General features: G+C 40.8%; 1 protein-coding gene across 8 annotated transcripts in view; it reads right to left on the bottom strand.

The window, feature by feature from the left end:
* Positions 1-1348: 1348 nt before the first annotated feature.
* The window catches only part of THRB (thyroid hormone receptor beta), a 160543-nt gene continuing 137660 nt past the window's right edge, over positions 1349-24231 (bottom strand). For 7 of the 8 annotated variants that reach the window (XM_032688551.1, XM_032688580.1, XM_032688572.1 and 4 more), the window contains 6 exons: positions 24053-24153; positions 20125-20272; positions 18503-18708; positions 15280-15426; positions 7741-7999; positions 1349-6310 (listed from right to left, as the gene is read on the bottom strand). In XM_032688551.1, coding sequence (XP_032544442.1) covers positions 6069-6310; positions 7741-7999; positions 15280-15426; positions 18503-18708; positions 20125-20272; positions 24053-24153 — 1103 coding nt within the window. In that variant the 3' untranslated portion in view covers positions 1349-6068. The remainder of the gene's footprint in view (positions 6311-7740; positions 8000-15279; positions 15427-18502; positions 18709-20124; positions 20273-24052; positions 24154-24231) is intronic. The other variant, XM_032688543.1, reaches the window with a different exon arrangement.

The following is a 24231-nucleotide window of genomic DNA, read 5'->3' as shown; positions in this document are numbered from 1 at the left end:
AGTAGAGAAAACCTTCACCCACTGTCACCAAGAGGATGAACAAACTTCAGCTTTGTTCATCAGTAGGCTCACGATGCATGAGGTGGCCCACAATGGGTTGAGAACACACTCCTGCTGCAGTGCAGAGCTCTGAGGGGAGAACTGACCGTCTCCCACATCCTTCTCCGCAGTGACAAATAGACACTGAAGCAAATTCATGCAGCTGTCAAAACACTGTTCCTCTCAACAGACCTCATTCTACTTTTTCAAAAATACAGACTTCACCACTACAAATTAAGTCTGAAAATGTGACAGCCAGAGCGCTGGCATCTGTGGAGCAGAATTATTTCTTCACATCAAGTAAACAAGTTATGCGTCAAATCAATTCCTCACTCCAGAGCTGGTCCTGTGGGGCCTGAGCAGCCCACATTGCTGCTCACTCGGTGCAACCCCAGCAGAGGCTTTGGCAAGACTTCCCCACTAAGGTGCCTGGAGTGCTCAAAGGGATTCCATTTAAGGCAGAGCAAGGATTTCATGCTTTCCCTCCAGCTCTTCAGATGGAGATCCTGCCTTTGAAGGCAACCCCTATTCCCAGGGGCCAGTGGGAACAAACCCTTGATGTGCCAGTGCAGCACTCCCTAAGGACACCAAGTCTGGTGTCAGGAAGTCCCACCAATGCCAGGCAGAGCAAGGGAGCTCAGCATCCTTTTGAAGGCTCCCAGCACCTCATGTGGAAGGGGACTGGGATCAGGAGCTGGCAATCAGCCAGCAAACGCCTGTGGAAATCACCATGAAACAACAGCCTGAAATAGGTTTCCATCTGAGACAGGCCAAGGAACAACTTTGGATCCAGGCACTAGGTCTTGCTTTTCTTTCTGATGGGAATGAACAGACTAGAGGAGAAATCAAAACTTCAGTGGAATAGGAGACTAGAGAAAATATTTGAAGAGAATATCTTCTCCAACAGGTAAGAGACTCAGGCATGCAACGTATGAAAAGATGGGAAGCTTATTGCTCCTGTCAACCATCCCTGTTTAGGCTGGTAGTAGAGAAGGAAAAAAAGGGCGTTCCCTTAAAAAATGTAATTGAGTGAGACATAAATCATGAGTCAGTTCACTGGAGTGAATTAATTTTGGCTGCTGTGAAGAGTGAGGAAGTGAAAAACTCTGGTTGGGTGCCCAAGGGAGGGGAGGAGAGGAGATAAGATATGAGGTAGGTGATGAAAGGGATGCAGAAGGATAGAAATGTGAGCAGGTTAGAGTTGATAAAACATTGTGCTCTAGGTCCTAATTTTCCCATTCTGGTGGCTTGGAAGTGTGCGACAGAGTTGACAAAACAGCCCGCAACAAAGAGACAGAGACACCAGGACCACTTTTCAATTATAAGCTTTTTCTTTTTTAGAATTCAAGCTTACACAGTTATCTATGCCCACTATATTCATAATTACATTTTAATATCTGCATACAAAAGCTATGTAAAAATTATTTTCTTCCCCCAAATATACAAATTTTCTCTTTAGATAGTTTAAAACATTTGTGATCACAGATTTTTTTTTAATATATTTTAGGCTGAAAAAATATTACCAATCTAGCATAACTCTTAACACTGTTTGCAAAAAAATACATCATCCAAGGTACTTTGTTTTTTTTACTGTACGGTGTAATGTTTGCCTTACCCTCAGGGCATGAAATTGATATTAAAAAAATAAACCAAATAAGCAAAACCCACAAACCTCATAGACAAAATAATAAGTCCTCCCAACCAACTTAATAAAAACAAATAAACAACCCAAACCACCCTTCTCTTCAAAAAAATTATGAATGACTAATTTGATGTATTTATGAGCAAACTAAAACTGAAGAGTGCTAAGGAAGTAGGAAAAAAGAAATTACAGTATGTCAGCTAGTTCATGCCCTGATACTATCTTTACCGACATTAAATGTGTAATTAAATAAAGTGTCTTTTAATGTTTTACATTGTGCTCAGTAATTTACATAAATTTAATCCACACCCGGGTGCTGATGTAGATTTACATTTGATTGTCTTGTGCATAAACAAGGTTAGCTTTTAAAGAAGGTAAACTGTGCAATGGACAGTCACAAACAACTTATTACCTGCACAATATTGCTTTTTGAAGGCGACATCAGTCAATGTGGATACACACAAATAATGCATACTCTTTGCATTTGCTAACATCTATACTAAAACTTTGTGATAAGGCCAAACCTTTTTTTTTTTTGTTGTTTTTAATTTTAAAGCAAAAATATACCATAGTAAAAAAAAAAACAAAACCAAAAACGTGCTCACACCGTTTTGAGTTTGTAAGTGGAAAATAAATCTCTATCACACTAGAATAAAATTCTCTCTATAAAATTTAAATACAGATCACTTCATTACTATATCAAAAGGAAACGTCTGGCAATCATTTCCAGATGATCACAATAACAAGACACATTAAGAGGTTCTGTTGCCTCTTCCTTTGTGAAAAGATAAATGTTGAACACTTTCAATTGCTCTCACAGTGAGAGGAAAACGTTCCTTGGTTGTGGATTTTGATTCTGTCAATGAAAAAGGTTTAGCCTTAGGAATGCTGGCTACATCTCAAAACCATAAGATTGATTTTTATAATTTATGATTCATGCAGCAAGAAGTCAATATGACACATACAGATTAGAGTTCCATAGCATAAAAATACATCACTAGCAATGACATGCTCCGCTTGTGATCAACAGCCCTCTCTTGGCAGATTTCTGATATAAATGGTCTTTCTGGATAGTTTTTATCTCTTTCTGATGCCTGCCTCTGAAGATGCAAGCAGTCTGCTCAAGGATGATTTTCAACCTTGGAGGTCTAACTCTAACGTCTACATTTTGGCAGAATGTAAACAAAAATCATTATCACACGCTATATATGTCATTATAAATATCATAACTGAGATTACACATGAAATGAGTGTCTAAATGCACATGTTACTCAGGGTGAAACCATGAACGGTGACAATCAGGTTTGACAGGAAAAATCTTCTGTGTAAGACTCACACATAGACCACAAAGCAAACATAAGAGCTACGTGGCACCACCAGAAACGAGACTCTGGACTGCACTAGAATGCGTGTGCTTGTTATTTCACTCAGAAGGCCAGTTACTACAAAGGGTGCTGACTACAGTACTGATGTCTGCCACTGAGGTGGTCAGTCGCAGTGGCTCAATGCTGTGATGGTTTGAGACCACTGATATTTAAAAGCATGCATGTCTTTGCAGAACTAAGGTCAGTATCCACTGGCAAGAGTCTGCAAGAGCATCCTCATGTGGTCTAGTTTCACTCTCATGATCGCACAAATCAGCAGTTGTACTGAGGAAGTAAATGAAGTCACACAAAGTAAGACTGGTAGGAGATTAGAGACCGTTAGATGTCAGTACATCAAATCCGTCCAACTAAGAGCTTCGTCTTAGTTTTCAATTAAGGAATACTACTATCTTGCTGTTAATCAGTGTCAGACTCCAACTTAATCTAAAAAGCTAGAAAAGGATGTTGATGTATGTCCTTTCTGCTAAGAGCACTGCCGAACCTGTCAAAGTTGGCTGCCTGATTTTAGGCACTTCAGTCCATCTGCACTCACCTAAGGAAGGAGGCCTGATTTTTCTGAACCCTGATTAAGCACAGCTCCAAACTGCATCAGCTTTTTTGGAACTAAGAGAAACATGACGTTTTTTCTCCTGGGTATCATCCGTGGCACAGTCAAAAGTTGGAACACTAAATCAAGCTCACATTGAGCAAACAGGTGAGGTAATTGCACTGGCTCCAGGAGGAACAACAAGCTCAGATCCGTGGCAGAAGAGAACTCCAAAAGACACGCACGTTTCTCTTTCCTTTCCAAGTACAGATGCAAGTAAGGGATCAGCTTCTTTTCTACATTCCTATATGCTATCAGTTCCCTATCAAATCACCCCAAATCAGCTACCCAAAAAGCTAGTTTCTGACTCTGTCTCCAAGACACTGCTCTACAAGGAATTTGGATAGAGACTGATGTTGCTTAGATGCATACTTCAAAATGGAGCAAGAGGTTCTTCAACCTCAGCAAATATGTAAGAATTAATCCCTACTGGCCTGTCTTCCCCGCTATCTGCAAAAAACCCCTAAACACCCCATTGTGTTTTATGTTCTGACAAAAAACACCGAAGTGATAACATCAGTGCTCACAGCTCATCACAGGTGCATTCAGTATCAAAGAACAGGGAGAACAAGATTCGACATCCCTGCAAACATGGCCAACAGCACTCCAATGCCTTCTCAATGATGTAGGGAAAGGGGGGTGGAAAGAATTTAACCCCTGACACACATATACTGTGTTCCACCTATAAGTTTTCCTGAGTATCATGTTTTTGTGAGGGGATAAACACAAAACATATGGGTTGAGACTTGGGCCATGAGCTTTGAAAGTCAACACATCCACCCTAACAATGCCCACTGACTTGCCAGGCAAATAGGTCAATAAATAGCAGAGAAAGAAACTGGTACAAATGAATGCACAACATGAAAGAACGTAGGGTATGAGGAAGTGCAAAACACGTGAGCTAAGTCTCTGGTTCCCAGGAAGAACAGAAGGAGGGTTTTGATTTATCATACAAATTCAGAGAATGCTTTAATATCAAGTTTATAAAACACAGGGATAACAACCCTGAATGGAGATGGATGACAGAGAGGAACCTCTACCTATAATGTCCTTACCACTGGCCTCCAAACATTCCAGGACTGTGAGTACTGCCTTGCAAATTTTGGCAGCAGGACATTTTGTCATTGCTCAGTTTGGTTCCTGCTAGTGCAGTTAGTGGAAATAAATTAAAAGAATCAAGAGAGCATCTAGCCAAACAAAACATGAACAGACACCAAGGAGGAAGAACCTAGCTGATCCACACGCATCCACACGCACACGCACACGCACGTAGAGAGTGAGAGAAGGGAAGAGAGAAGATAAAAACATGGAAATATGTTTAAGACACCTGCTGAAGATTTGTAATTATATATATATAAAATTATATATATATGTGCATATAAACTTTATATATATATATAAAACAAAGCATTACTGCTGAGCAACACTATTTGGATTACTGGGATAAAGCTGTACAGTCTTGAGTGTCGTTAATAACACAGTTGGCTTCTGTCCCATCTGAACGTCACCCCATATGTTTCATTCTCCTTTTCCTCATTTCGTGAGCCCTCATATCCCTGAATAACTCTGAGGAACTGCCTGCTATCCTGACAGAGAGTCTTCTCCCTCAGAGTGACGGATTTTCCATGCATCTCAGAAAAAGCAGACCTCTCCACTCTCAGAAAAAGCACCTCAGAGGATCAAATTCCCCTTCTTACTCCAACAGACCTTTCAGAGAAGTTACCTGGAGTTCAACTTTAGTAATTGAAGATCTTAACATCTTATACACATGGAAAAAAAATAGAGTCAGTCCCTTCTAAACACTGCATTATTTTAAGTACTTGGGGCACAGTTAAACTGTATCTGTTGGAACAATCCTCAAAGAATTATGGGATCATGATGATGATGAAGACCCTAGATCATAATGTTAATTGTTACAGTAGCAATAATCATGAAAACTAGAAATTTCATATCACGAATTGGTCACCTGTACCCTGCAAAAGGAGGTAATACTAGACAGAATTGCCAGGGTCAAATTAACAATAGCTGTTTTAACTTGAAGGCCAATTTATTTTCTGCCACTTCAATTTCTCTCCCATATTTTTCAAGCAATGATGTGTGTGAGCTGGTGACCACACAAGTGCTGGTGAATGAGATTGGTCTGTTCGTATTTTCACTGTTAAGCTGTCAAAGCACTCACACCAAAGGACTGAAGAACAAATTGCAATAGTCACAAGTACCCGCATTAAAGGGATGTTTTCATCCATGTGTATACAACTGCCCCCTAGCAACCCCAAAAGAAAACCCAAACAAAAACCCAACCCCGTCTCAAGAAACAGAAGAGCATGAAAGAAGAACAGAGGTGAGAAGAGCTGGGCAACGGGATGAAATGACAGCCAGTAGTGCGACGGGGGTGCGGAGAACCGCTCCAGTCTCTCTAATCCTCAAACACTTCCAGGAACAATGGAGGGAACAGTTCTGTGGGGCACTCCACCTTCATGTGCAGGAAGCGGCTGGCATGGCAGGCTCCAATCATTCGCAGGTCTGTCACTTTCATCAGCAGTTTTGGCCAAAAGTGTGCAACATGGTGTTTTCTGTAATTGATGTAGTGTTCGAATGCCAGGAGGAATCCCTCTTGACACTTTTCTATTCTCTCGACGCAAACAAGGCCTGGGCGATCTGTGGATACAAAGCAGCAGAATTATCATTACTACTTATCTGCTTTAACAAGGTCCTGGTTATAAATCAGGAAAAATAGGATGATTCCATTGCTAGGAAAGAAAGAAGAGAGACCATGGACATTTGGCTCTGCCACAAACAACTTCTTTCACCCTGGACACCTCACTTATCAGTACTGTCCCCATTAAAACAAGGAAATAATCCTTCTTTTCTTCATCCTTTGCCTGTTTTGCCCTTTTAGAGTATAGATGTTTGGGATGTGTCTCCTTAACAGTGACTAGAGCAACAGATCCCTGATTTCAGCTAAGGCTTCTACCTATATATTTCAGTAAATAAAGACACAAAAAATTACTTATCAGTTATGTAAACTACAGTTCCCTTCTATCTGTTTCTCTACAGTCTGACCAATGCTTTGTTCATGCTTTGATCCCAGGTGAGCTGCAAAGGAAACTGTTATGGAGCACCAAGGTACAACAAAGGCCAAATATTTGCCTAGCTATCTCAGATGGCACCCAGCCCCTTCCCAAGTCACTTCTCAGGAGACAGTTCCGGAAAAGCAGGTCCTTTGAACTGCCTTCTGAAACCACTACTCATGTATCACTGTATATGGAACTAAAAAGAAATCAAAATGTTTTGATTGGCAAGATCAAGTGCTGCGTTGTAATTTATGTGGAAACTTTTTCTGTCTCAGATGCAGTTATGCTTGCAAATCACTGACTGTATATTGTTTTCAGTGCCCAATCTTCAAAGCAGTTTTAAAATCTTGCCAAATCTGCCACTGCCCAAGAATGGAATTTCCTCTTTGGGTTGGCACAATCAGTGAAAGTATATTTGAAAATAAATTGAGAAGGTTAGCAACTCTTTCGAAATCATATGATGCTGCTTCTGTATTATGCCAGCAAGTGACCATTTGCAAACGGTCCCAGTGTAGGAAAACAGCACAACTCTCAAATGCCCATTAGGGAACAGTGGTGCTGCTAATTAGGGAAACTAGGGCAGGTCAAACTAAACATATGAGACTGATGGAAATATGTATAACCGCCCAGTGCACGACAGTATCCAGGGGAAAAGGGAACTAACTTTTTGTAAGGACCAATGTTGCTAAATCATCTGTTTCTCATTCAAGACACACTGGTTCTGAACCAGAACTGAGTTCTTTCTGATGATCATCCCTGCCTCATCTGTAAGTACCAAACCGAGCAAGGTGTGTTACCAAAGCCACTTTATGTCCATGTTTTTGAATACCCTGAATTTTTTTCCTAGTGCTTACCAAACTAAATCTAAGCTGCATTGGGATTCTGAGAGAAAATTTCTCCCACTTTAGGCAGCACTACAAGATCTAACATATCTTATTTCTTTTAAAAAGAGGCTTATGACAAAGACCAAAGAGTTTAAAAATAATTAGGATCCCAATATATTTCTATTCTCACCTGATGACATGAGCAGAACAGCCTGAAGAAGGGCAACCTCGGTGTCATCCAAGTTAAATGAAGAAAGAGACATGCCCAGGTCAAAAATGGCATCAGACACTACGCCAAGACCCCCATTTTTCAGCTGGCCCCTTGTCACCGCCATCTCCCCATTTAGTGTTAAAGTCTCACTCTCAGGGTCATAGCGAACTGCTGCTCGGAGGGACATTATCTCCATACAGCAGCCTTTCAGAAGGATGATCTGGTCTTCACATGGCAGCTGCAGAAATTATAAATGGTAAAGAAAAATATATATTTGTCAGACTGAGTTGCTTTTACAACTACAATAAATCCATGAGCATGAAGTTGCAATTCACACCCCAGGACACTACCTCTCATGGTACCGCTATGCTCCAAACACACTGCTGACTGACTGCACCACAAAAACCTCGGAGATTTGCATTCCTGCCTTCAGGAACTGCCAGCAGGTTAACATCCCCTCCTGAGCTCCCTCAGCTTACAATTTATAACAGAATAATCTATAATTGGGGCTGGTACAGACCTTGGCCATCCCGTTAAGTTCATGCCAGCCATGCTTATTTCTTACCTGACCAGAGATAAAGAAAGACATTTGGGAGGGTCTGTGAGAGTGGACTGTGTTTTAAGTAAAAGGAATGAAATAAATGTTTATATGTAGAGGAGATACCTGAATAGGTGAGGCAGTAATTCTCACTGCCCATTTAAACAACAGAGAACTTATTAATCTATACTTAGCCTAGTAAGGCTGTTCTTCCTAGACTCCCTATATTATCTATGGTATAGATATAGCTTTTACAATGGTGTCTAAGCTGTGATCTTCAAGGTATGGGGATAAACATGTCTTTTCCATGACATTAACAAAGGCAAGCTGTCCAGATTGTTGGAGGCAGGTTCTGTCTTTACAGAGTACAACCAGAATGCTGACACATGAGCAGAATGTGTTTCTGTAAATCATGTCTTTATGTTTTCATAGGTAATTCAATGATAGCAAAAACCACCGGGACTATTTTGAGACTGTTCACATATGTGAGCAGCAAGGGTCACACATAAGAAAAAGCAACTCACTTCCACTTGGCTTTAAAGGAGGCAAAAAGCTACCCGCATCTGATTCATATAAAATTACTACATTTACCTGTTTTGCAATTCAAAGTGAAACCGCCATGAACTACAGGTCTACATGGCAACTGTGTACTCGCAAAGTACATTGATTTGGTGCAAAATGACGCAGAGTGGATGCCAGACAGTTACCTAATGCAAGTGGAAAGCAGTTCCCTGTTAGAGTTTTAAGCACAAGCCAGCCATGGTCAGGAAAATGAGTTGAATCATGCAATCACTTTCCCAGCAATATCAACTTCAGGTGTGAAGTGTTTGATACAGAAGAAAATTGGCTCATCCTGTTCCCGGGCAAATCACTTTCCCTGCTCGGCTCAGCGGCACCCTCAGCTCAGCAGCAGTGTGGGGAAGACTGCACAGGCACAGTGGCAGTCTCCCTACCCAATGACAGTGTCACTGTTTGGCTGCCGAGATTGAAGAAGGGAAAGAAACAGAGTAAAAAAAAATTAAAAGAATAGATCTGTGAGAGGAATCGTGCAGAGATATCAGAATAAACAACTACAGTGAAAAAAGGGACATGAAAGAAAGGAAGAGAGAAAAAAAGAGAAATTAAAAAAACCCAAACCTCTAAGGAGAAGGAAGAATAGTGGAAAAGAAAGGGATAACAGTAGAGGAGATATTGTGTGATGTTTTGGCTATTTTATTATGAGTCATTAAATTAATGAGAAGTTCTCTTCCTACTTGAACTTTTTAAAAACTTTTTTTTGGTAGACGTGATTTGACTATGCCAGCCCTTCACCTGCTTCCTAATTCTGAAGGATACATGGGACATCCATTTCACAGATGAAAAGCCTCAGGTCTTATCTGCCAGTAGCAGAAGTTACCAAAGACAGGAGGCTGGAACGTCAGCTCTACTCTCAACTGTGCAGATTTTAACGCTACCTACACTCATCACTTGAGTGTTGCTACCAGAGCATCTTTCAGAAGTGGGGTCAACAAATATGACTGAATCTCTGTCACATGTTGACCTTTCCTCCTCTCTCTGCAGAGACAGGCAGGGAGAAAAAACAAAAGGCAGGAACCTGAGGTGCTCACCTCTAGAGGCAGGACATGTGCAATGCAGCACCATGGAACTGAGCTGAGCTACCTTGAAGGGTATTGACATAGCGTCACCCACTGTGGAACCAGTGATGCCTGAGACACTTAAAACTCATATCACTAAATTCTCCTCAGTCTTCATCTTCTAAGCAGAAGGAAATGCAAGAAGGAAACAACAGCAGAAATGCTGAGAAGTAAATGAAGTTTTCCTTATACTTCAATTACTCTGGGATGGGATTCTTGTTTTGAGGCAGGGGTCAATGGATATATACACAAACTAAGCTGGGCACTCACAGTGCTTCTGCATGTGTCCAAAGATGAAATAAAGAAGGAAAAGCAGCCACGAATATATAAGTGGCTATGGATGTTCCCTGTCATGTCCCTCTTTCATAGAGATTTACTACATTCTCAGCCTTAGCCTCTGTAGAATTAAGAACTGACATAATGTATAAATGGTCTCCTATGGGAGAAAGGACGTTTTTTTTTCTCATAAACAAATCCATAGCCCACAAAGTGTTTCTTCTATGAAAAAGATATGGGTTAAAAACCATAACTGAAATAAAGTTAACATGATGGTGCCCCTTCAAAAAGAAGCAAATATTTGTCATTTTCTTCATGCTGCAGCAAGAGCTATACAACAACTCGGAGGACAGCTGTCCCGTTCCTTTGTGTTCATGAGGAGTTGTCCCTCACCCTGCCAGCAGACCTTGCCATCTATGGGTGTTAGGTTTACACAGGGGCTCAGCTGTAAACAAAGCTTGTCCAGCTGAGCCATGTAATGTACAAAGATTGTTCCCAATGATGCCTTGACTTCTTCATCCATGCTTCCTGCCTAGCTCTGACACAAGTGGGCCCATGGTAGCCAGGAGGGGTAGGAGATGTCAGATGGGCACTGACGTCTGTGTGTGACTGGCAAAGCTTTCTAAATTAAAAAGACTACCTTGGTATGTCACTATAACTTCCCACCAACAAATGCCAAATCAGAGGAGACAGATTTCCTCAGACACTAAATGCTGCAGGGGCCTCTTGATCTATGGACACATTCCTCATATTTTAGGATCTTCACACTTGGCCACCATTTCATTCTTTCTTGACTGATGGAGCCAATGCTGAGGCTAGCCAGGATAACCTATTTACACTATGACAACTATTGATATTTACCTCTTCTTGTTCCGTAGGTGCTAGAGGACATACATAGCTCTCCCTGACTGACCTTAAGGAAAAGTTGCCAGCCTCAGAAGAGTAAAATGCTGTGGCTGCCTTGCATTTCCTTCCTGACTGATGCTATTAGGACAAAACACTGTTCCTGAGTCAGGGAGCCCCATGAACTCACTGACCATAGTCACTCCCATTTTGAATGCCATTCACTTGGCATTTCAGCAGCAAAGTGTTGCTTTGAAGTGTGGGTGAACGGGCAGGCATCCCTCCATGGCTGGATTGGGGATATTCCCATGTTAAAATCCCCATGACTGGGAATCCTAAGGGGCTCACAAGACTTAAAACTATTCAAATAATAATATATTACTCTTAACCATATTCTAATTAATTATACATTACTTTATATTGTTATTTATTATTACATTATAGTATATTATTATCATCCCTGCAGGGCCATGCCAACCCCCACCTGTAGAAAAGCCACCTCCAGTGAGTGCAAGCGACCAGGAGTGCAGCGATCAGTGTGGGTGAACAGCGCGTGGCACGTCAGCCGGGGCGTGGCACGGCACTTCGTGCAGGCAGGGTGAGGATACACTACCAGCTCCAGAGCTCAGCTGGTGTCATTGCCCTCTTGGGGGGAGCTCAGGTATGGTACCCACTCAGCAAGGAGCCAAGTTGCCTACCTCGCCAAAAAGAACGTAGCGACCTAGACAGAGCTCCCAAAAAAAAAAAATCACATGGCCGGCCAGGTTTCAGGCTGTAGGGAGTGCCTAAGCCTTTCACTGGATTGTAGCAGAGACAGCATCTGCGTCAGATGTGATCACCATGCTGCTAGAAAACTATGACCTTGTTGCCATTACAGAAACTTGGTGGGATGAATCTCAGATTGGAGTGTGACTACTGATGGCTACAGGCTCTTCAGAAGTGGCAGGGGAGGAAGCAGAAGCAGAGTGATTGCTTTCTACATCAAGAGGTGGACTGAGTGTGAAGTGTTGTCTCTGAAGAACATCCATGAGCTGGTCGAAAGCCTTCTGGGTAGGAATCAGAGACCAAGGCAACAAAGGGAACCTTATGGCTGGTGTCTACTGCAGTCCACCTGATCAAGGGGAGCCCGCTGACAAAGCCTTCTTTCTCCAGCTACAGGAGGCATCATGCTGGCAGGCTCTTGTACTGCTGGGGGACTTAAATCATCCTGATATCTGCTGGAAAAATAGCACAGCAAACTGTAGGCAATCCAGAAGACTCTTGGAATGGAGGATAAATTCTTGAGCCAGTTAATAGACAGCTCTACCAGAGGGGATGTGATACTGGATCTGATGGTCACCAACATAGCGACCTAATTGGGGATGTCAAAATTGGAGGCAGCCTGGGCTGCAGTGGTCATGCATTGGTGGAATTTGGAGTCCTGAGGTATATGGGTCAGTAAAGTTAGGCCACTGAACTTCAGGAAAGTGAAATTCCAGCTCTCCAAGGAGATGGTCAATAGGATCCCCCGGGAGACTTCCCTCAGGGACAAAGGAGTGGAACAGAGCTGGCAGATCTTTAAGAAAGTGTTCCACAGAGTATAAGAGCTAGCAAATCTCCAGGAGTAAGTAACTGGACAAGGAAGGCAAGTGGACAGTATGGCTGAGTAGGGAACTGGTGGTAAAACTAAAGGGAAAGGTACTGGAAACAAGGACAGGTAACCTGGGAAGAATATAAAGAGGAAGTTCAGTTGTGTAGGGATGGGGTGAGGAAGGCCAAGGTGAAGCTGGAACTGAACCTGGCAAGACATGCAAAGAGTAACAAGAAGGGCTTCTACAGGTCTGTTAACCAGAAAAGGCAAAAAAGGAAGGTCAAAGAAGGTGTACCCCCCTCATAAACAATACTGGTAAACTCATAACAATGAATGAGGAGAAGGCTGAGGTGCTCAACAACTTTTTTGCCTCTCTTCAATGGTAACCTCTCTTGAATGGACAGAAGGATGGGGACTGAGGGACCAAAGTCCTCCCACTGTAAGTAAAGACCACCTGAGGAATCTGAACACACATAAGCCTATGGGACTGTCAGAGTCCAAGCCACTCTCCATGATATTTGAAAAGTCATGGCAAAGTACCACATGACCGGAAGAAGGAAAACATTGCACCCACCTTTAAAAAGGGTAGAAGGGAGGACTCTGGGAACTACTGGCCTGTCAGCCTCACTTCTGTGCCTGGGAATATCATGGAACAGATCCTCCTAGAAGCTATGCTAAGGCAGATGGAGGCCAGGGACTGTGATTTCAGACAGCCAGCACAGCTTCACCAAGGGCAAGTCCTGCCTGACCAACTTAGTGGCCCTCTATGATGGAGTGACTATATCAGCAGATGAGGGAAGGGCTACAGATGTCATCTATCTGGACTTCTGTAAAACCTTTGACACAATTCCCCACAACACCCTTTTCTTTAAATTGGAGAGAGATGGATTTGATGGGTGGACCATTAGGTCCAGATGGAAGTGGTCAACAGCTCCATGGATACCAGTGACAAATGGTGTCCCTCAGGAGTCTGTGCAGGACCAGTGCTATTTAATATATACATTAATGGCAAATATGAAGGGATTGAGTGTACTCTCAGCAAATTTGCAGATGACACCAATTTGAGTGCTGTGGTTGACCCACCTGAACAACAGGGTGCCACCCAGATGGATCTGGACAACCTTTAGAAGGGTGTGTGGGAATCTCATGAAGTTTAACAAGACCAAGTGCTAAAGTGCTGCACCTGAGTCGGGGCAACCCTCAGTATCAATACAGGCTGGGGGATGAAGAGCAGCCCTACTGAGAAGGACTTGAGGGTGTTGGTGGATGAGAGGCTGGACATGAGCTGGCAACGTGGGCTTGCAGCCCAGAAAGCCAACCCTATCCTGGGCTACATTCAAAGAAGCGTGGCCAGCAGGTCGAGGGAGGTGATTCTGCCCCTCTACTCCACTCTGGTGACATCCACCTGGAGTGCTGAACCCAGTTCTGGGGTCCCCAGCACAGGAAAGACACGGATCTGTTGGAGTGAGCCCAGAGGAGGGCCACCAAGATGATTAAAGAGATGGAACACCTCTGCTATGGAAAGGCTGAGACAAATGGGATTGTTCACTCTGGAAAAGAGAAGGCTTCAGGATGACCTAATTGAGGCCTTTCAGTACCTCAAGCGAGCCTACAAGAAAGATGGAGAGAGACACTGTTTAAAAGGATATGTGGTGACAGGACAAGGGGTGATGGCTTCGATCTGAAAGACAGTAAGTTTAGATTAGATATTAGGAAGAAATTATTTCCTGTGAGGGTGGTAAGGCACTGGAATAGGTTGCCCAGAGAATCTGTGGATGCCCAATCCCTGGAAGTGTTCAAGGCCAGCCTGGATGGGGCTCTGAGCAAACTCCATGTAGTGGAAGGTGTCCCTGCCAATGGCAGGAGGGTTGGAATTAGATGATCTTTAAGGTCCCTTTCAACCCAAACCATTACATGATTCTATGAAAATTATTTAGATTGTTAAGACTGAAATATTATTTCAGGATGCAGCTCTGATAACATTTTTTTAAATTAGGAAAAAAATATAATTAGGCATTGCATCTAGTCCTTCAATAAAAATGATACCTCAGTGTAAACGAGATCAGCTTAGGACCTCTGCATTCCTAATGTGCAACCAACTCTATTTACTGTATATTTTTGCATGTGAGTATCTACCTAAAATGACAATCCATTACTTTTGTAGACTCTTTTATGCACAACCTCCCTGTTCAGGAAAAGCATGTCTAAGGAACCCAATGAGGCAAGTGTCACTCCTGGATACGGGTGCTTTCCTGAATTTGAAGAATTTTTTACTGTGTAGACCCAACTCTACAATACTGTACCTGCCAAGGAGCCAGAAGGACATAAGGAACTGTGTGCTGTAAGATTTTATTACGCATATCAACAACGCTTCTAGACAGTCATTTTTTGTTTGCTTGCTTTGTTCAAGGCCACCTCTAAAGACACATCTGAGTCCGTAATGAACCACAATAACCTCTAGAAAAAACCCTAATGAAATCAGGGTTTCAGTAATCATAAGAAAAAGAAAATTCATAACATTCCAAATGATTCTAGTCCCATCTATTTTGAGTCTCTTTAATTTTAAACATACTGAATTTTTTAATTTCATGCCAGAGTATTTTGAATAGTTTTTAACAACAGGTGTATAAACGAGGAGTGCAAGGAAGACTTCTTACCTCACAAAACATAGGCAACTTTTTGGCAAAATCCACCACTCTTGTAATCGCTGGTGTGATAATTTTTGTAAACTGGCTGAAGGCTTCTAAATCCACTTTCCCACCTTCTGGGGCATTAACTATTGGTGCCTGCCCAATATCTTCTGGCTAAGAATATAAATAAAGATATTTAAAAGAACAATCTATCTTAGAGCAATTAGTTTATACTCTAAAAAAGTCCTGTTTGGTGATGGAAGATATGCTAAAATAAAGAGTAACACTACTGGATTTATAAGTAACGTTCATTATATCACAAAATATAATTTATTTGTAAGGCATTTGTGAAAGATATGACTGCACAGAGAAATGGGTGACTGGTATGCTGCTACCCATTCTTTGTGGGAAGCTGCATTGTTGTGCACATGCAGTTTCTTCCTTGTGCTTGTATCTGAGTATTTTATGGGTGCAGCACATGGTACTTTTTCTTAAAAACATAGGTGTGTTGTTTCTTACAGCTGCTGAAAACTCTCAAGTTTCTCTAAAAGCAAAGAGAGTTGAGATGACGTCACCCCTGAGAAGATCCTGCGGGCTTTGCAGAATTGGGCACTTTCACCTATTCAAAGTCTCCACAGAACAGGTGGCCAGGTATCACAGAGCCCCAGGCAACTGCCAAGGCCAGTTTCCAAAACTGGGCTAAAACAACTGATGAGCAGGAATGGGATAACACAAAGCTGGTCTGGATAATGTGACCAGAACTTGAACTCATCTGGGTAAAATTTTGGTTGAAAATCACCTGTTGCATGGCTTCAGCCCAAGGCTTCTCCAAATGAGAAAAAAAAAAAATCACATTTTCAGCATTTCAATAGGAATATGCAATGAAATAGTTTCAAGCAAAATCTGCAATGAGTGTTTTTGCATTCCAACAGCACTTGAACTTGTTTACCTGATTTTTATGACAGCTGGTCAACATCACCATGCATTTTAAAAACAGGCATATCAAAGCTTTTTTGGTTGCTAAGTGTGGCTTTGCAATGGTAAAAGACCTGTCAAGGTTTCATGTTGTTCATATTAGAGTCAAAAACTAAATAAAACTCAGTGAAGAAAACTTTTAAGACTGACAGACTCATGACATTTACATAAGACACTTAAACAGGAGAGGTGCTGAAAGTGCTGTCTCTAATAAAAACTTGTGCTCAGTCATTTTTTTAAAGTAACTCATAATAAAAGATCCTTCCACAGCTCTGTCACCAATCTGAATCCAAATCTAACTTCTTACAAGAAAAATCTCAGCAATGTGTTAATAAAGCAAACACCAATTGTCAAGAAACAATGAAGAGGACTGGACTCAATTATCTGATGGTTTCTACTAAAAAACTCAAATAAACCCAGTTCTAGGCTCCCTCCCTCCCTAAATCTTGGGTAACTAAACCACATTGTCTGTGTACTCGTGATAAACAACCTTCATCACTTCCAAACAAGAAGACCAAATACTGAAAACCACACATAACTTTGTCAGGGAGAAAAAGAACAAAGCATTTTCTCGGAAAAGGCAAAAGAAGCCAGGATCACTAGCTAAAGCTAACACACTGGAGAGCCCTTGCCACCTAACGCAACAGGAGAAGAGGTCCAGACCTCAGAGGAGCTCCTGTTGTCAAAGAACCAGCCTTAGCTACGTAAGGACAGACCCACAGCTACTGGGGCATGCAATCAGCTTCTCTTGCTCTTCAATAGCTTGTGGCAGGGACTTTCAAAGTCCTCCACCTGGGGCTGGCAAGCCATCCCAGACCTTCCCTTTTGTGCTCACTGCAAAGTGTCAGTGAGCTTCCTATGCTTGCCTTGAAACCACCAGACTTCAGCATCAGGAGTGAAAGTCACAGCTGGTTCATGAACTGCACCTTACAGTTGCCACCCCTATCTCTGCCCCATCCCTCCCCTCTCCCAGTAGCCCTGTCATTATATCACCTCATGCCCTGTCTCTGGGCACCTTTTGCTGGAGGTTCCCCCTCCACTGTGACAGTTTCCAGAGCCTGAAGTCCTGCAATGACCACATGGTCCAGCCTGTTCATTCCCAGCCCCAACCTCAAGCTCTCTATGCTTTATCCCAAACCTGGTGATACCCAAAGAACAGCACTCCTGTCTAAGTAACAAAAAGCACTACTGCAGCTGCTTCTTGGTCTGCTAAAACCAGTACCTCAAACTTTGCTCTGCAGCACCCCTAGAAAGTACCTTCTTGCTTCTTGCCAGTGACTCCTGACTGTGGTTTTTCTGACCACACGCCAGTATGAACACAAGCCATTCATATAGAAAGTTAGATGGTGTCACTGGAATCTTTTAAAAAAGGCATTATAAAAGAGATCAGCTGCTTTGAATACATAATTTCTCTTACCAATTCAACCATGAATTGAAATTCCCGTGGTGAATTATGCAGCAGGAGCCCAGGCTTGCAAAAAGATGAGTATTCTCTATCTGCTTTGCTATACACAGACTGTTAAAGACCCCTGTGTATTCCTGAAATGCAGTCGATAATCTCTCTTTTGTGCTGTATAAGCATTCTGCATTCTGCATTTATTTCCCTTAAAAATCCATTTAGAAAAATCAAATAAATCCTTTTTTAAGGTTGAGCATCACAAATCACTCTTTATTTTCTAATCCCTAGTTACAGGATGAAAATGAAAGTTGTTCTGTAGCCTGCAATCCCAATGCTATAGTGTATGTATCATCCTGTTCTCATTAATTTTTCTTTGCCTAATTTATTTTAATAATGTATTCACCATTAACAAAAAGAAGGAAAGCCCACAAGTCATTAACAAAAATTACCAGCTTTCACCTAAAACTTTACATTGTTTTAACACTTACAATATGTTGTATGCTAGTCCCTAATAAAGACAACTATTCCTAGATATAATATATTAAATAAAATATGGTATGCATTATAGACTGCTACTGTTCTTAATCAGGAGTGAAACAATTTTTCTACTTTTTCTTATCATAGCACAATAAAAGTATCCATTTGAGTAAGCGTTAACTTAGCAACATGCTATTTATCTTTTGAAATACGTGATCTGATCAAAACTGAGGTTCAGGCAAGAAAAAGCAAGTAGTAACTACACAAAATCATCCCTTTTTCATAAACATGAACACACTGGCAGATAAAATCTCTCTGGGGTTGCAATGCTGGGAAGGCACTTCAGAAGAAAGAATGGAACCTGGTTCCAAGAAGAGTGTACAAGGCTACAGCCCTTACCAGAAATTTCCTTTTCTGCTTCCAGTGGCTTCCTTGTGCATTGGTGGCCACATGTGCTTCAGTAACAATTTTGATCAGCTCCCATTCCTCATCCGTTGGCTCTGGTTTGTGCCCAATGGTTTTCTGCAGCTCTTCCCGACGTCTCTTCTCTCGATTTTCTTCTATCAGCTTCCTCTTTGCCAACCGCTTGCTGTCATCCAACACCACTAGCAGGGGAAAAAACATACCAAAATGGCAGGAAGCTCTTAAGGCTGTTTGAACTTTTCTCTGCCTGAGGTACTAATTGATTACAAACACTGTAACTAATCAGTAAAGAAGTACCCTGGGAAGACCCACAGTAGAGATAGTTCTCTTATTTCTCCCTTCCAACTTCATTTTCTCAGAAGTCTAGGTGGCAAAGAATGACTTACCCTCCTGGTAATGTTTTGTATACTGCCTTCAGGGGGTTATTCCACCAACAAAATTAACACAAAAAGCTTTGTGAGGTGTCAAAGCGCTCCTATAATGGACTTGGAGTAATCAATGTTGGGAAATATGCACTTCTGTTTTCTTTGAAGTAGTATCAGCATGCTCACTGCTCTGAAGTGTAGAATGTGTTCTTGGGAGCCAGCAGAAGGTAACATGGGTTGAAGAAAGTGGGAGTATTTATTCACAAGAGGCTCAACTGCCTGTTACATGACACAAGCAGAAAAAACCTGCCTATTGTTTTGTCTTTCCTTAATCCCTACAAATGGTGTTGTTATGCAATGTTCCTGTAGAGTCTCATGACTTCCAGTGATGCCAGATACACAGGCTCTGAGGTTGCACATCTTTGATTACCATCTCCCTTATGACCCAGGGAGATCCAGCCCCTATCCTGAAGGTCTACCTGGCTACAATGAAATTGTCTCTTTTATTCTATCTCCCTTTAGACAGAAGGCACTGTTATACACTACATTAACAATGAAAATACTAAGTTAGACTATTTGTCTGCTGTTTACCGGGCCTGTTTTCCTGTCAGTTCTTCTGCAAAGGATTACACTGGTGACAACCATGAAAGCACAGGGGAATTTATGTGACTTTTGGGGGTTTTACATGACTTCTTCCCATTTGCACTAATTGAAGTTATTGGTGTAAATTCCTGTGCAATGGCAGGAAAAGAAGACCCCTAAGGGTTAATCTTACAGTCATATTTTCTAGTTCTTTAGAATGAGATTCGAATTCTTTGCAGCAGATAACTTCTTCAGGGCTAAAAATAAAACAAACAACTGCAGGATGACTCATACAATGACATTCAATTTCACATCCTCCAGAATTTTCTAAACAAGATGTTTTTATCTCAAGCAAAGTGTCCATCCAGATGCATTTCTCCCTCCTCTCCTCCAAAGAGTGAACATTCCTACTGTTACTCAGCTTGGTAAGGCCAGGAGAAGGTGGAGCCTGATGAAGGATAAACAAAAAATTACAGCCTTATGAAAGTGGCTTGATGCAATGAGTGCAATTCACTGCTACAAGTTATTGAAAACAGAAAAGTGCTGGCAGTTCTGTTCTACTTTAACAACCTTCATCAATCAACATACTTTAAGCAAACACAGACATTGAAAAAAAAGGTACAAGAAAGAAAACCAGAAAAATATACTTACAATCTGTTGCCATGCCAACAAAGATACATTTTTTGAAGCGACATTCCTGGCACTGATTTCTTGTTACTTTGTCTATCACACATTTTCCTTCATATTTACAGGAATAGGTTGGATGGAGGTTCTTCTGAATGGTTCTTCTAAAAAAACCCTAAGTGCAAAACATTAATATATTAGAAAGTATTAGCATTGAGCAATTTTATCAAACTGGGAGTCACTTTGCTTTGTTAGTAATGTAACTAAGTATGCAAGATAACATATTTCATTCCATGAAGCTCTTAAAGGGGAAAAGAACAAATCAGTTTTATAGCGTATGGTATTTCTTTGAGTTTCCTTAAAAATTAAAAACATATAGACATCTTAGGTAAATAAAGGTGTAAATAATGCTGTCTTGAGGCACAAATACTGTCTACCTTCTTCTTGTAGTCTTATGTTTTAGTGTTTTAAATTTTTTTTGTATATAAAGTAGGAGGTTTATTTTCAATCCCCTTTTCAAATTCTGTAATCGTTTTGAAGGATATGAGGAGGCATACACATAGTTTTAATTGAAGAGCAGCTTTTGCAAATGGTAAGAATGGTGGTGTGTATGTGTTAACAAAGGATGAAGAACAAAGAGTTCTACTCCTTTCTTTCCACAAAAGCCAAATAACCAACCAACCAGCCAAATCTGGGCAAGACTAAGAATTTTGCAAATACAAACTAAACAATCTCCGTGTTTGGCTCTAAATAGTGGATCAATAATTTATAAATTTAATTTGTATTTACCACACAATTAAAATAAAATCCCCACCACCACTAAAGATTCCTCTCTATATAAATCCATTCTATCTATCTATCTATCTATCTATCTATCTATCTATCTATCTATCTATCATAATATAGACCTATACTGCCAATTGCAATAGATCCTAAGTTCACATGAACTAACGCAGTTCTGCTGAATTCACTGATTTATACACTCCATAAAGCCTGGCCCTAGGTAAAGAAATCAGATAAAATTTATCTCTGAACATTATGTATATAATCCTGGTATTAATTTCAACATGACTTTTCTCATTGACTTCCAAAAGAGCTGGATAAACTCCCCAAGACTGCAAGATACTGACAAGATAGCCTGTAAAGCAAGAAATTCAGACTTCACTTTAATTTCAAGTTTCACCATTATTTGAGACTCTCTCATTCAGCAAAGCAGCTTGGGATGACCTTGACATATTGAACACGTGGACAGCCTGGTCCCATTTGACTGAGGCTGCTGAGAATGGCTTTGGTTTCAGTCAAAACAATGGCAAAATTCAAGTGAGATTTTACCTAATGAATAGTCTCTTCAGCTGGGATTTTATCTAATGAATAGTCTCTTCACTTCAGTAGGTGAAAGGTCTGTTTTTAATCATGTTAAATAACACCCAGTAAAATCTTACAGCAGTACGCTGTAATATCTTTTAACACGGAATGTTGAATTAATATGTACAGATAAGTCTGTATTTCAGCTTCAGCTCCTGACTCCCGTGAAGACAATAACAAACCTTGTCCTCATTAGAGTTTTATCTTACAAGATTCAGGTTGAGCTAAGAGTACAACTCTTTATTCCATTATTACGTTAAGATTTGAAATGTTAATTAAACTGAAAGGCATAAAGCTTGTGTGTGAGCCTTTGCAAGACCAGGACCAGTTGTGTTGAGACAAAATCCAGGAAATCACAGACCTTATGTGGGGTTTGGAACAAGTCTCAAACTCTCATCTACACGACAACTGGTTTTAGTTCCATTCTCAACCCTGTGATGAATTCCTAGGATCTGCCACTCTCCTCCCTGAAGTCCAAAGATGGCTGTGGACAACCAGAGTCCCAGGGTTATCTCTGGTTACAGCAAGAGACAGAAAAACCTCTGATGAATCTCAGCAAGTGGTACTGAACTTCCGTTTTCCAAACCTTGCACGAGACTTAATGTAGCTCTAGCTTCACAACGGCAAGGCTCTTCATCAGCTCTGTTGGGACCAGCTCATTTCACCTTCTCGTTTCATTGCATTTATCAGAAACTTTTGCGAAAAAACTTTTGACCATCCTTAGAAACAGTGTACTAAAGAAGCTGCTCTCTACATTTGCCCAAACAGTTCATCACAGGAGTGTTATTTTCATCAATAAAAGAAATCACATTTTATTGGTAGGCAACAACTCTTTCTAAATTTCTTTACTATGCACCTATATAGCAGTAGATGCAATGGGTAAAATCTGAAAAAAACATTTCAGTGATGTCAGAACTTGCTGTTTGTTTATTTGGGTTTAAATTCCTTACACTTTACTCTTCAGAAATCACGGGTGAGGATATTTTTTTCATGAAAGCACTTGCCAAAGCAAATCTTTGGCTGTCAGCCCTGATTAATCTTGTTACAAAACTAAGGTGACTTTGAGTGGAAGCAACTAGTAAATGTAAAATTAATTGGAAGTTGATTATATATATAGTATATTGATATATATAACTTTGCTGATAAATCACACAACTTGAAATGCGTATGCAGCTCCTCACAGAATTTAAGTACTTTTTGCAAATTGTTAGCTCAGTTCCTTGTGCACACAAGTATTATTTTAAATTATGCGTCAGACAGAAGTACTGTATCTGAAGACAAAAGTAGAGTTGCATGCTATGTCTCTAAAGTAGTTGGTAGGCATAAAAAGAAGTACTTCAGTTGGAGTAACCAAAACCTTAGTAGGAAAGCTGGCAAGAGATACAGCTGTTCAGCTGGGAGCAAAAGATATGTCATAATGCCACAGTGCTGTTTACTTCCCATTATATCTGAATTAAATCATATCCATGTTATCATCTGTTATATGGAATGCAAATATGTAGGAATCACTTGTTAAGCTCCACAGTTCTTTTCAGATATAAATATTTTTTCATACCTAGTATGCATGTATAAAACCATTATGAATATTACCACCTATCTGCTATATATAGGATATTTAGGTCTCCATGCATTTCATAAATGTAACTTAGGGCAATGTTATACAAACAGAGCAACTACTTCACCACAAGAGTTACTGCAATGAGGGGCTCTAAAATCAATCCAAGCCCAAAATCTCAGATCAAAATGTTCCAGACGTTGGGGATGAACAGAATGAGACTTTTGTGGCTTAGTCTCATTACACTAGTTCAAGGCATGTGTGGTCCTATTTGTTTAGAAAAACAATAATTTTTTATTTTCTGCAGGAAAGAATAGCTTTCTTACAGGATCTCAAGCTATTCATGCAAATTGATGGCAGTGAAATCATGTGAGATGTGCCTGATTCTGTTACTCATTTTTTTTTATTTACTTGCCCAAAGCAATCTCTTTTTTAATTTAATTTTGCATGTAGTTTTGGAGATGCAATTTAGGGCTGAAAGCACATTTCAGTATGCTTATGTTAAAGAAGTCAAAATCTTTTTGAAACTATTTTAATTGGGTGTCAATGCTTTGATGGATGTTACTGTTGTATGAGCATGTGGAAGGGATTTTGATTTTTGCCTTTTCACAGTGATGGTGAGAGGCATTGGAACACTGTTAATTGCTACAGACTCTTCATGGCCATAGGCAGAACCTCAGCTATTGCATAAACAGCTTCAGTGGAGTTGCTGGGAGCATGCTGATGTACTCTGGCTGAGAACATGGCTAAAGGAACATTAAAAAATGGAAATTCAAAAGCTAACTGTTAAAACAGCAACAGCAGCAATCTGAATTTCTTGTTTTCTTTTCAGAAGCAAACACGGCAAAAATCAACTACATTCCTTATGCATATGAAGAGCAGCAGCATAGCCAGATATGGCTTATCGGATACGGTACTGGATGTTCTTATTCGCTTCTAATCTGTCTTTGATTTGACAGCACAGTCCAGGAAGTCTGTATAATGGAGGAGCTGGAGAGCTATTTCTGATTCCCACTTTCCCACTGTGCCATTTACCTTGCAACCTTCGCAAGTGATGCAGCGATAATGATATCCGGTGGCTTTGTCCCCACATACTACACATAGCTCATCCTTGTCTAAGTAACTGGGTATATACCCTGTAAAGAAAAAGAGGATGTGGCATGTAAACTCGATATGATACATTTGATATAAAAAGATTATATTAAAATCCACTG

Source organism: Chiroxiphia lanceolata, chromosome 1 (genome assembly GCF_009829145.1).
Source record: "Chiroxiphia lanceolata isolate bChiLan1 chromosome 1, bChiLan1.pri, whole genome shotgun sequence".
Classification (NCBI taxonomy): Eukaryota; Metazoa; Chordata; class Aves; order Passeriformes; family Pipridae; genus Chiroxiphia; species Chiroxiphia lanceolata.
This window is presented reverse-complemented; position numbering and strand designations above follow the sequence as displayed.